This window comes from Mustela nivalis (genome assembly GCF_964662115.1).
Source record: "Mustela nivalis genome assembly, chromosome: 2".
Taxonomy (NCBI): domain Eukaryota; kingdom Metazoa; phylum Chordata; class Mammalia; order Carnivora; family Mustelidae; genus Mustela; species Mustela nivalis.
The window spans coordinates 7,602,710-7,615,511 of NC_139021.1; the positions used below are offsets into that span (position 1 = coordinate 7,602,710).

The 12,802-nt window shown below is 49.1% G+C and overlaps 1 protein-coding gene across 3 annotated transcripts in view; it reads left to right on the forward strand.

Moving 5' to 3' along the window:
- The window catches only part of ZFAT (zinc finger and AT-hook domain containing), a 183,147-nt gene that overhangs the window by 140,836 nt on the left and 29,509 nt on the right, over positions 1 to 12,802 (forward strand). For all 3 annotated transcript variants that reach the window (XM_082721605.1, XM_082721606.1, XM_082721607.1), the window contains exon 13: positions 9,524 to 9,642. In XM_082721605.1, coding sequence (XP_082577731.1) covers positions 9,524 to 9,642 — 119 coding nt within the window. The remainder of the gene's footprint in view (positions 1 to 9,523; positions 9,643 to 12,802) is intronic.

Sequence of the window (12,802 nt, forward strand, 5' to 3'; positions counted from 1 at the left end):
CAGGGAATGATCACATATTCCCATTTGAGAAGGTTTAGCTCATGTGCTGTTGCCACACAGGGAACTGCCGTCATATTTATATCTGTGCTTCACTAATTCAACTAAGAAAATGATGGCCACGTACAGTACAGCAGTTTTTACTACTTCCTGAGTCCCGTGACTCTTAGAAACCAAGGACCGTTTTAGAAATCCGCCCCGCAGTGAACATGGCTGTGGGGCGGTTAACCCTCCAGCTGCTGCGGGCTCCGCTCGCTGGGATCGCCATGCAGTGCATCTCCATATAAAACAAATGAATTGACTGAATCCTTCAGCCCTTCCGGTGACAGGGCTGATGTTTGGAAATAGGTAACGGCATCAAACATTAACGGCATTGGGATAGTTTTAGAGCCACTCATCGGGGCTAACGGGGAGTGTGTGCCTTGTGTTTAAGTGACTGTTTCCTGGAGCTGGAGACCATGCTGGCGTCATGGGGGGCCCTGGCTCTTCTTTGCCCTCCTCCCTTAGCTGCGCATTCCGGCGAGTTACCTGGCCTCCCCAGCTCCGGGCCTTCACCTGACAATGGAGCGGATGGGGCCACCTCGTGTGACGGCGGACAGGGTCAGAGGAGGGAACACCTGAGTGGCACTCAGTGTGTTCTCATTCTCTTTCTCTCTCTTTTTTTTAAACCCCTCCTAAAAACATCTAAGATTTCTAGAGCCATTGCATCATTTTTGATGACCCCCATCCTGGAATCACAGAGGAGAGAACCAGTTGCCTTCGAGTCACCGTAGATTGCTGGAGAAGCAGGCTAAGACATTCCTTCTAACATTTCCTTCACACTGTTGGGGTGGATTGGCAGGAAATAGACCTTGACTGTGGCTGTTGGGACAGGCGCGGGGCTCTGATTGATGATCCTATCACCGCTCTCTGCCTCCAAACTTTCATCATTGCCTTGCAGTGCCAAACTGTTGCCTGACCTCCGTTTTCAGTTAGCTTCCTCAGACGGTCGTCTCTTGGCCTTCCCTGACAGCGTCTGGCTTTAATTTTCATCTTCGCGGGGGTGTGTTTGGTCTTTTTCACGTGTGCACGCGTGTGTGTGTGAGTGCGTGTGTGTATGTGTGTGTATACACATACATATGCATTTCCTCTGTGTGTGTGTGTGTGTGTGTGTCCACATACATATGCATTTCCAGGGCTCCCTGCGGGAGATCTAGTGAGGAAGGAGACACCGGCACGTCTCTAAACTCGTAAGAGACGTTGATTGTGCCATTGTGTTGTGGGGGGAGGCTGGTCTCCGGAATCAGAGAGCTGGTTGAGCAGGAACACAGCGCAGGAGTCTCCAGAGCACGGAGCTGTCCCCGTTCCCCTGTCTGGGAGAAGGAACGGGCATGGAGGGGCAGAGTGGGAGGGATGCGCTTACGGTGTGTGGGATGCTGGGTCCTCGGGAACCACTGGAGTTCTTCCTTTTCTTTTGATTAGTTGCAAGTGATTCCCCGCCCCCCACCACCTGGTTTTGTGTTTCTCTTCTTCTCATCAAAAGGTAGGTTCTTGGGACTTTGTAATTTCTTGTTTTGATACGGAGGAATATGTGTTAGAATAACAATAACAAACCGTGAACCGAATGCAGTTTTTTCTCCGAACGATGTTACGGCTTTCCTACACCACGTGCGGGGATCCTTGTCCGTCCCCTGATTTCAGCGCCGTCACACTGGGATGCAAGCACAGCTCTCAGCTGTGGACGAAGGTTCTCCCATGCACAGTACTCAGGGATTTGGAAAGGATGTCAGTGCCCAGTGTTGTGCAAGAGGTAGGGAAGGGGGCCTAAAAGGCCAAGGTGTTTCTGTTCTTGTAGGTTTCTGGGGCATGGTACCGTGGTGCTCTCAAGGAGTCTGGGTTATTTTCTGTGGGCTTCCAAAGCCCCTTGGAATGGCGGCTGCTCGGGCATCCACCAGCAGTGTCCTGTAAGTGTTCACCTCCCACGAGCAGGGAGTTTCCAGTCTCTGTGGGGGAGGGATCTCGACTGTGGCCCATTTTAAGCTACCAGTGTGATGTCACGAACTGGGAACAGGCGGGCACAGCTGGCCTGGGAGCTGTTGAAGCCAGCTCCAGTCTTCTGGCCCTCAGGGCACAGGGGTGACAATGCCAGTGAGGTGTCCCCTGGGCCCCTTCAGGATGCACCCGTTCTCAAGAATCTGGGGCTTTCTTGTCATTAAACTTCTCCTGAATGGTGTGTCCGTGCTTTATTCCCTGCTTTTATTTGATTCTGATCATTGGAAGGCAGGTCAGACAATCTCTTATCTTGTTTTCTTAGCCCATCTCTTGTTCATTAATACAGACCGGAGGCATTTTCTCACGCAAATGCACGTTTTCACGTTGTATTGCTGCTGTGCGCCTGCCCATTTTTCCTCCTGAGATGCGCCTCAGGAAGCCAGCTCACTCACCGGTCCCCTCGATCACGGGGTGACAGGCACAGGATACTTTGGCGCCAAGCTTCTAACACTATTAGCTCACTCCTGAAGCTCATAGCAGGACAGAGATGGCACTTAGCAGGCCGCTCATTCCCCAGTGACCTCAGAGGGGCCCGTCAGGTCCCTCCAGATTATCAGCATGAGTGCAGGGATGGGGTCAGGTGGGCCTGGAGCCGGGGTATCTGATCCCTCTGGCCCTGGGTGACTTCCTTAACTCCTCTGAACCTTGGTGTTCCTCATCTCTGCAGAGGAGAGGCTCATATCTGCCCAGCAGCGGCGGCAGACATTCAGACTTACTCTCCAAGGTCCAAGCCTGTGCCCGACACGTAGCACTTCATAATTAGCTCGAATTTACTTTTCTGTTGATTCCCGTGTTCCTATCTCTTGTGCTCCTGCTGTGCTCAGCATCGTGCTGGACGCTGGGGTATGGTGGGTATATCTCTGCTGTGGCCTGGGCTGGGGACGAAGGCTGGGAAGCTCCTCCAAGGCTCCGTATTCTGACTGTAACAGAACAGGTGTGTTCCTGCCAGTGGCTCCCACATTGCTCGCGGGAGGAGAATGCAAGGCTTCTCCCCAGTGCTGACCCTTCTCCCAGCCCCGACAGAGGGTCACTGAAGCCAGCGTACTGGTTGGGATGGGGAGCAGTGGGAGGAGTAGGCTCAGAGAGAAGTCTTCGTTTGTGGCATCTGCTAAAATCTTTGCATCATTTTGGGGCCCCTGGGTGGCTCAGTTGGTGAAGCGTCTGCCTTTGGCTCAGATCATGATCCCAGAGTCCTGGGATGGAGCCCCGCATCGGGCTCCGTGCTTAGCAGGGACCCTGCTTCTCCCTCGGCCCCTCCCCCACTTGTGTCCTCTCGCCCTCTCCCGCAAATAAATAAATTTAAAAAAATAATAAAATCTTTGCATTATTTTGAGCTACCCTATGAAAGGAATATTCGTGTGTGTATGTGTGCACCTTGGATGTATATCCATATCATGGCTTTTCATACCAAATTCAGGAAAAGTAGCACAGAAGGAAACCCAGAAACCGTCCGCTAACACAGAAATCATTTATCTGATGTTGGGACATTTGAGTTTTAGAACTATTTATATTAAGGCCCAGATTCTGTACATTACTGGCAGATGCTTGCTGTGGTGTGATGTCATCATTGGTTGTTATATGTTAATTTCTCTCTTACAGACGCCCTGTGAGGTTATCAGTCCTTTTTTCCTTCTTTCTTTCTTTCTTTCTTTTTTTTTAAAGATTCATTTATTTATTTCAGAGAGAGAGAGCATGCAGGTGCACACAGGTGGGGAGGGGCAGAGGGTGAGAGAGAGCGAGAATCCCAGGCTGCCTCCCCGCTGAGTAGGGAGCCCAGTGAGAGGGTTGAACTCAGGAGCTTGAGAGCCTGATGTGAGCAGAAATCAAGAGTCAGATGCTTGGGGCACCTGGGTGGCTCAGTGGGTTAAAGGTCATGATCCCAGGGTCATGATCCCAGGGTCCTGGGATCGAGCCCAGAGTCAGGCTCTCTGCTCATCAGGGAGCCTGCCTCCCTCTCTCTCTCTGCCTGCCTCTCTGCCTACTTGTGATCTCTGCCTGTCAAATAAATAAATAAAATCTCAAAAAAAAAAAAAAAAGAGAGATGTTTTCCCGACTGCACCACCCAGGTGCCCCTCATTGTTCCTGTTTTAAAGTGAGGAGACACAGAGTGGGGGGCAGCGATCAGCCCAGGTGACAGAGTGTGCAGGTGGCCGAGCCACACCCAGCTCTGGATTCACAGTCTGGATTCTTACTGCGGAGGGGCTGATGCCCCCTGAGGTTTGTCTCAAACATGAACTTACTGAGGAGGGAGAGAAGGAAGTGGCCTAGTGCTGTTCTGGAACAGCCATCGGTTCACATGGGCTAGTGGTCACCTGCTGCTCTGTTGGAAGGTCACACACGTGGGGTGCTGTTGACTTTGTCTCTTGTCTTTGTCTCCGGGTCTAGTTGCTGGTCTGACTCAGGGCTAACTCTGCTTGTCTGGAGGGTCTCAGATGACAGGACTTTGGGGGGCATGTGAAGGGACCCGGAGGGATGGTAGAGATTTGCTTAGGGCTCTTGTTTCCCTAGTGGTCCTCCATGGGTTTGGGGACACCAGCCTGGCTAATAATAAAATGCACTCTGTTGTTCCTCTGCTCTGTTCCTTTACACTGTTTTTTCTGAAGGTCTCCTGGGAAGCAGAGCTGGGGGTTGAGAGAGGTTCCGAGGCTGTCTGACAGCTGCCATATGACCAGGGCCCTCCACCTGAGACTCCCACAGGATGAAAACGACGATCCTGCTTCTGAGCTGGGGCTCTAAGTCCCAGGACAGGCACCGAATTAAGACAACAAGAAGTGAGAACGTTCACAAAGTCCAAGTCCACATTTTACTGCTTTATGTTGTACAATCGCAATGCTCCGAATCTGCTTTCCTTTGATAATTGAGCTCCTTCGTTCAGTGGCACTTTAGGGCCTGTATGAGTCTCTGACTGCAGCTGTAGTCAATGACCAGAGACGTGGTGGTGGTTTAAACCACACAGATTCATTATCCTGCAGTTTTGAAGGTCTCAATGTCCAAGACAGATCTCACAGACCAAAGTCAGGTTTGCTGACAGATCCGTATTCATTCTGGACTCTCCAGGGGACACCGTTCTCCTGCCTTGTCCGGCGTCCGGAGGCTGCCCGCATGCCTTGCCTGGAGTCCCTTCCTTCCCCACCCTCACGGTCTTCCTCCGGTTCTTCTCGGTGACCCGCCTTCTGCCTCCTCTTTGTCAGGACCCTTGCGTTTCCACTAGTCCTGCCTGGACCACCCAGAACAATCTCCCATCTCCAGATCCTTGGTCAGTCCCAGGTGCCAAGTCCCTTCTTGGTGCGAGGTAACACTCCCCTGTTGCAGGGATCAGGATCAGAACAACATTTTCTCTTTTTCCATGTTTATTTACTTAGCATTATAACAGAATCCCCCGTACTGTTTTTACGGTTTATCCATGCCCACTCCATTCCCGACTGGCAGCTCCTGGGGGCCCGGATGCCCAGCTCTTTCAATAGAGCCCAGTCGGGTTTGCAAACAGATCCCCACTGCTTCCCACCCCCGACCCCGCCCGGCGTTACTGAGATGTCATTCACAAAGCTGCAAGAAGTTTAGGATTCTCATCCTCCAGTCAGCTCCTACACTGGTCACCTCACACATTAATCCTCTCTCGCTGTAGTTGAGAATGTTTTAAGTTGTACTCTCTCTCTCTTTTTTTTTTTTTTTTTTAAGATTTTATTTATTCATTTGACACCGAGATCACAAGTAGGCAGAGAGAGAGGAAGGGAAGCAGGCTCCCCGCCTAGCAGAGAACCTGATGCAGGACTTGATCCCAGGACCCTGGGATCACGACCTGAGCCGAAGGCAGAAGCTTTAACCCACTGAGCCACCCAGGTGCCCCTCAAGTTATACTCTTTTCGAGAACTTCAGTTATGAACGATTGTCACTGTGTTTCACCGTAGACCCTCAGACCTTACGCGCTTTGTAACCACAAGTGTGTACTCTTTACCAGCCTCTCCCTCCTCCCCTGTCCTCCAGCTCCTGCCAACCACTCTTCTACTCTGTTTCTGTGAGTTCAGCTTTGTTTTTTTGCCCGTGTTAGTGATCACCATGCAGTATTTATCTCTGTGCCTGACTTCACTGGGTATATACCCTCTAGGTCCATCCATGTCGAAAATGTCAGGTGGCTTTCCTCTCCGTGGCTTACTAATATTCCCGTGTATGCGTGTGTGTGCTGCACACGTGCACGCACACTGTGTCTTCTTTATCCATCATGTTCGTGGACACTGAGGTTGTTCCAGACCTTGGCTACTGTGGATCGCACCGCAGCGACCATGGGAATACAGATAACGCTTCGAAGTTCTCTTTTCATTTCCTTTCAGTAGAAACTCAGCAGTGGAACGACTATCATGGTGGTTGTATTTTTTGAGGCCCCTCCATACTGTTTGCCCCGGTGGTTGCACCAGTTTCCATTCCCACCAGCCGTGCACGAGAGATCCCTTTTCTCCAGGATGGGACTCTCTGGAGGTCCAGTATTCTGCCTACTGGAGTACCTTTTTTTGAAAGATTTTATTTGTTTATCTGAGAGAGAGAGCACAAGCAGGAGAGGGGCGGAGGGGGAAGCAGGCTCCTGCTAAGCAGAGACACTTCCCCTCCACCCCCCGCCAAAGCAGGGCTCTATCCCAGGACTCTGAGAGCACGACCCCAGCCTGAGATAGATGCTGAACTGTCGGAGCCACCCAGGTGCCCCTGGGGTGCCTTTTTTTTTTTTTTTTTTTTTTTTAAGATAGGGGCTTTAACATTTCCCCCAAGAAAAAACAAAGCCCTTAGAGTTTTAGGAAGTGGCTCGCGGGTCCCACGAGCAGGGTCCAGATTCTGGGATCTGATAGCTCAGCCCTGTGCTCTGTGCCGTTCCAGGAGTTATGTTGTTGGAAATGAAGTCGGATTTTCAGTAAGGTCACCCACCACAAAGGATCCAAAGAGATTTTAATGCCAAAAACTCTTCCAGAACACTGCATGCCAAAATGAGCAAAAAAGATGCCACAATTGACTTTTCAAATTGTGCCTAAAGTTCTGTGCCTTTGCCTGCTTCTCATGCCTTCTGAGGAAAGTGTGATCTGGGGTTTACGGTGCTTCCGGTGTGTGTGCTTTATGTCAGTGCCATGAGTAAATGCACCAAGTCTTCCCATGACCTCTATTGTGCATTGCCTGAGAGTGTAATGAATTGAACTAGAAATTAATTTTCTAGCTTTGGTGTCATTTAAGTGCATAGTTCTGCGTTTAGTCTAGATTACGTATTTCCAATGTGTTGTTCTTTAATTAAAAGCCATGTGGCAAAGGTTGAAGTTTTAATTAATGTGGGGCATTATCATATTAATTTTAATTTAAACAGAATATAAGGATGTTTTTCTCCTTAAATTGGTTTCCATTAAAGAGTCCCACAGAAGGAGTCTTTAATTTCACTGCCTCTTGTTAAGTCATTATAGAAAGAGCTACGTCAGTTGAACCAAATGAGAAGGCAGAGGTTTTCACACCTTGGAGAGTTTTAAAAGATGATCAGAGGAAAATACATAATTTTCAATGATTGATAAGTGATAATAAAGGAAGCTAAAAACTACATTTAATTATTGTCTAGGCGGGAAAGAACAAGCCCATTTGATTTGGCCTAAAAAAAGAATGCAGAGTATGTAAGTTTCAGAAAATAAGCTTCCGTTTGAGCTGCCTCCTCTGTGGAATGTTCTGGAAGTTTATGGTGTTGCCAGTCTTTCTGCGGATTCTGTCCCCTGTCTGTGTCAGACCCGCCATGCTCTCTTGCGCCCTGCTAGCATGGCGAGGCTGTGAAACAGTGAGCTGAAGGTGTGAAGGGTGCGCTGTTGTCCGTCTGGGTGGGCGTCCTTTTCTGCTCATGACTGTTTGGGGAGTCACTCAGCACCCCGGGTGACAGACAGGAAGCTCCGCCTACAGAGCCGTGCACTGTCAGATGCTGACGTGGATCTGAGTCAGGAGATCTCACACATCCTGCTTGCTCTGGGACATGCTAACAGCGCGTTAGGCATCCCCATGAAGTGTGCCCGTGGTGGTCTAGTTTGTCACGACAACCTCATCTTCAGGACAGAATTCTTCTCCTCCCTCTCCTTAGGGCCCCAGTGAGCAATCTCGGGCCCTGGGAGGACACAGGAGCGCACAGCAGGTCTGAGAGAGGGGGGCAGAGGCGGCAGAAAGACGGGGGCACACCCCCCAACAGCAGGCATGCTGAGAAGGGAATGAGCGTGGTCAGTGCCCGAGGTGGGGGAATGCTGGGGAGCAGGTGGGAACGAGGTCACACAGGGGTGCTAGTCGGTCTCACGAGCCACAGCAGGGAGCTGAGATTTTATTCTGGGTCTGATGGGAAGCCTTTGAAGGGTTTTACACCTGTAAGAGATGTGATGCAGTTTGTGTCTTTATTTTATTGATTTATTGACTTATTTTATTTGAGAGAAGGGGAAGGGGGCAGAGGGAGAGGGAGAGAGAATCTCAAGTAGCCTCCCGCCAAGCGCGGAGCCTGATGTGGGGCTCGCTGCCGTGACCATGAGATGGTGACCTGAGCTGAAAGCAAGAATCGGAGGCTCAACCAGCTCAGCCACGCAGGCGCCTCTGGTTTGTGTTTTTTGAAGTCCCGACTGTGTGGCAGGTGGCGAGTAGACCGGCAGTGGCCGCAGGGAGACCAGTTGTGCCCGCCACGTGGCCCCCCTGCCCGGCGCAGGGTGGAGGCCTCACGGTGGCGGCTGATCGTCTGTGTGGTTTTGGAGGCCCGCGACCAGGACGCCTCCCCCGGCGGTTGGAGGTTGCTTCTGAACTCATAGCCCAACAAAGTGACTTTTGTCCAGTCACTCATTAGCTGCTGTTCCTGATAGGATTTTAGAAAGATAATCTTTTGTGTGATTCTCAGGTTTTTTTCTGTTTTTTTTTTGTTTGTTTTGTTTTGTTTTGTTTTAACCTGGAGTTTTACGTGCTCTTACATCCACACACCTCCCAGAACACGTATAACACATAATCAGCTCGATAAATAGTGACTTTTCAGGATGTGACCAACTTCTTAATCTGCCCTTTACGGGGAAATCCCAATGGGAATTTATAGAAACAGCTCAGCTTTTGATGTGAAGGAGACGGAGAGTCTGCCTCTTAGTCTTAGTATTTTGGGACAAAGATGATTGAGAAAAGCAGCCTGGCATTGAGTTGTTTGCTCTTTTCAAATGAAAAAAATGAAGGAATGACTTAGGCCACCTGTTCACGTGGCCATGGGAATTCTGTCGCCACCGCACCTGGAATGTCACGTACATTAGACTCTCTGCAAATGCTCGTTCAGAAATGAAAAGAAAATCATTAAGCTTTAAAATCTTTGTCCTGAGACACATCCCTGCCGACGCTGCTGTGTTCTGTCATGGAGGGAGGCTGGACCGAGGTGAGCGCTGCAGACAGCGCTGTGCTTTCCCCGGGACTTGAGGTGTTTGGATGGCGGGGAGCCCGGGGCCACAGTCACTTTCCTGTCCTTTTCCCTCTGTGCCTTCAGGTGGTTTGAAGTGTCCTGTGTGCAGCTTCGTCTATGGTACCAAATGGGAGTTCAACAGACACCTGAAGAACAAGCATGGCCTGAAGTTGGTGGAAAATGAAGGAGACCCCAAGTGGGAGGTAAGTTTCTAAAGCACGGCATTGATCTTGACCTTTCCAGGTACAAATGACAGACCGGGCAGTCCCGGATCCTGGGCACAGACAGCGGCTCCTCAGAGAATTGGGATTTCTGGTTGGGAAACTAGGAGATCTTCCCAAAGCCTGTCTCCTGTGGGAGGGCTGAGACCAGGGCTGTGCCTGCGAATTCTTACCCTGAGTTGAACTGAGAATGTCCGTATCGGTCTCTCCCTGGCCTTTGCACTTCTGTGAGTCACCATTCCAGAGTTTCAGCTGTTGCATCCGAGGGAAGGATGCCAGGCAAGGGGCATGTTGTAAGTTTCACCAGAAGAACCGGGAAGGGCTTTGTCTTCTGATTCTAGGCCCTCCTGTCCTGCTGCTGAAGGCATGCACTCCCCCCTGCATCTTTGTTTTGCCCCAGGGTGTTAGAACTAGTCCCCTGGCTAGAACATATCTGTATGATCAAAGCCAGTAGCTGTCTCTATCTCCAACCACCAAGTGTCCCCAACACAGATGAATTGCAACTTACATAAGGCGGGGTTTCGCAAACTCAGCACTGCAAACATTACGATCTTGGATGTGATAACCTGTTGTAGGGGCTGTTTGGTGCATTTTAGGACGTTTAGTAGCATCATCGACCCCCCAAATCCCCAACCCAATATCAGTGGGACTCCCAGTTGTGACAACCAGAAATGCATGGATGTTGCTGATGTCTCCAGAAGTCCAAATCACCCACAGATGAGAACCATTTATCCAGGCACCTTCTAGAGCATTAGCATACGGTAATTAAGAGTAAGGGCTTTGAAAAAATCCCAGAACACTTGAAAAAAATAATACATCATGACAGTGTGAGGATGATTCCAGAATGCAAAGAAAGGGTGGCTCAGTAGGAGGAAGTATTTTGATATAATCCATCATCATACTAGAACTAGGAAGGAAAAAGAAATGATTATCTTCACACATTCAGAAAAGGCACTCGACAAACTTAAGCATCTGGTGATTAAAAGCAGTCAGTAAGGTACAGCTGGGTGCATATACCCTTAAGATGGAAAAATGCATCCATGCATCTCCGCCTCAAAACCAGGATCTTACCTGGGGGTGGGGGGCGCTGGGTGTCTTGTTGAGTCGGGAACAAGACGAGGATGCAATAGGAGCTCTGCTCTCGAATGTCACTTGGGAGGGGCATCAGGCAGAGTAAATAGTGACATTAAGGATTGGAAGGGAAGGGGGCACCTGAGTGCCTCAGTCGGTGAAGCGACTGCCTTCAACTCAGGTCATGATCACAGGGCCCTGGGATCGAGCCCCGCATCGGGCTCTCTGTGTCCTTCTTCCTCTGCTGCTCTACCTGCTTGTGCTCTCTCTCTCCCTCTGTCCAACAAATCAATAAAATCTTGAAAAATAAAAAAAAAAGAATTGGAAGGGAAGAAATAAGGTATCTGTGTGAAGATGGCAGGATTCTATTTTTGGCAAATGCAGCAGAAGGAATGAAAAACTACTAGCATGATAAGCAACGGGTTGAAACAAACATAAAATAATGAGCAGCTTGTGTGTGTAGAGAGAGGCAAGAGCGAAAAGATCAGAGATTTAAATGTAAAAACAGTGACATTTTAGGAATACCAGAAGAAAAACCCTAGTGAACGAATTCATTTCTAAAATCAGACTGTGGAGAGCTTGTCTAACTATATGACTCAGAATCCAGATTCAGGAAGGAGAAAGATTGAGAACAATTGACCACAAGAAAAAATTTTAAAAAGTCTTGTGGAAAAGAGCTCATAAACAAGCTCAAGAGACAAATGACAGCAAAATACCTGTGGTCCTACGGTAGAAGAAGGATGAGTATCTTGACATTACGGAAGTCTTGTAAAAAATAGTGATCAACAACCCCATAGGAAAATGGGCAAGAGATCAGAAAGGTTCCTAGAAGAGAAATGCAGGTGACTTCGAATATCTGAAGACATGATCAGCCTGACACGTAGCACATGTTGATGGAAACTAGAGAGAGAGAGAACTTCTTACCTATTAGAATCCAGAATCGGACATCCTGTCTGTCGGAGAGGCTGAGGGGAAAACGTACTCGCATGCGCTGCGGGGGGAAATTCAGAATGTTACTACCACTATGAGGGGGCATTTAGCAGCATCTAGTAAAATTACTGGCGCACTTCTTCATCCGTTAACAGTCCTATCGCTAGAAAAGTACCCTAAAGTAACGCTCACAGAAGGAGAGAAGGTGCCTGCACTATGCTGTTTATCACAGCCCGATTATGTATTATGGTTTTACATAGAGGAATGATTGCTTGTGTGCTAAGTCCAGACATGTGCCTGTATACAGTCTGTGTACCTGTGTTTCTCAGCCTTTTGTGCTGAGAGCCCAGAAGCAGTGACTCTCAGTGGCTGTGAGCATACCTGTTCCCCAGATCTCAGTCTCTAATAGGATTCTCCAGTAAAAGGAACTCTGGGGTCCTTTGGAAAGTGTTTAATTCCAGGGCACTGGCAGAAAGTTTGTAAGATGATCCTATGGTATTTTATAGTCCTAGAAAGTAACAAGTTGCTTCACCCCCAACAACACCCCGAAAGATGGAGGTATATCAAAAGGACACAAGAGACAACCCAAAAAGTTCCTAATGGCCAGACCCAGAACAATTTAAATACCTAAATAAAGAATGATTGGCATGCTTGGGTGGCTCCGTTGGTTAAGCATCTGCCTTGGGTTCAGGTCATGATTGCAGGGTCCTGGGTTTGAGCCTTGAGTAGGGCTCCCTGTTCAGTGCGGAGGCTGCTTCTCCTCCCTCTGCTCCTCCACCTGCTTGTGCGTGCGTTCTCTCCAATAAATAAATAAAATCTTTAAAAAATAAAAAAACCAACCATGATCGTGTTGTACTACAACTCAAAGAATAAAATAAGTATCAGTGACTCTGTACTGGAATGAATGGTGGGGAAGGAACAGATCTTGCACACAGAAGAATGCTGAGGGGTGTGCGTGGGAAGAATGAGGGAAAGAGAGAATTCGCATGAAAGCACCGTAGTGATCATGGCTGCAGGCAAATCCATCAGGGGGCGCTGAAATTAGAATATAAGGAGAAACAGAATATTTACATAGCTCAAAATCTCTCCCCGCAGATCCTCACTGGATCACAGAGGGAAAGTAATCACTGTGGGAGAGGCA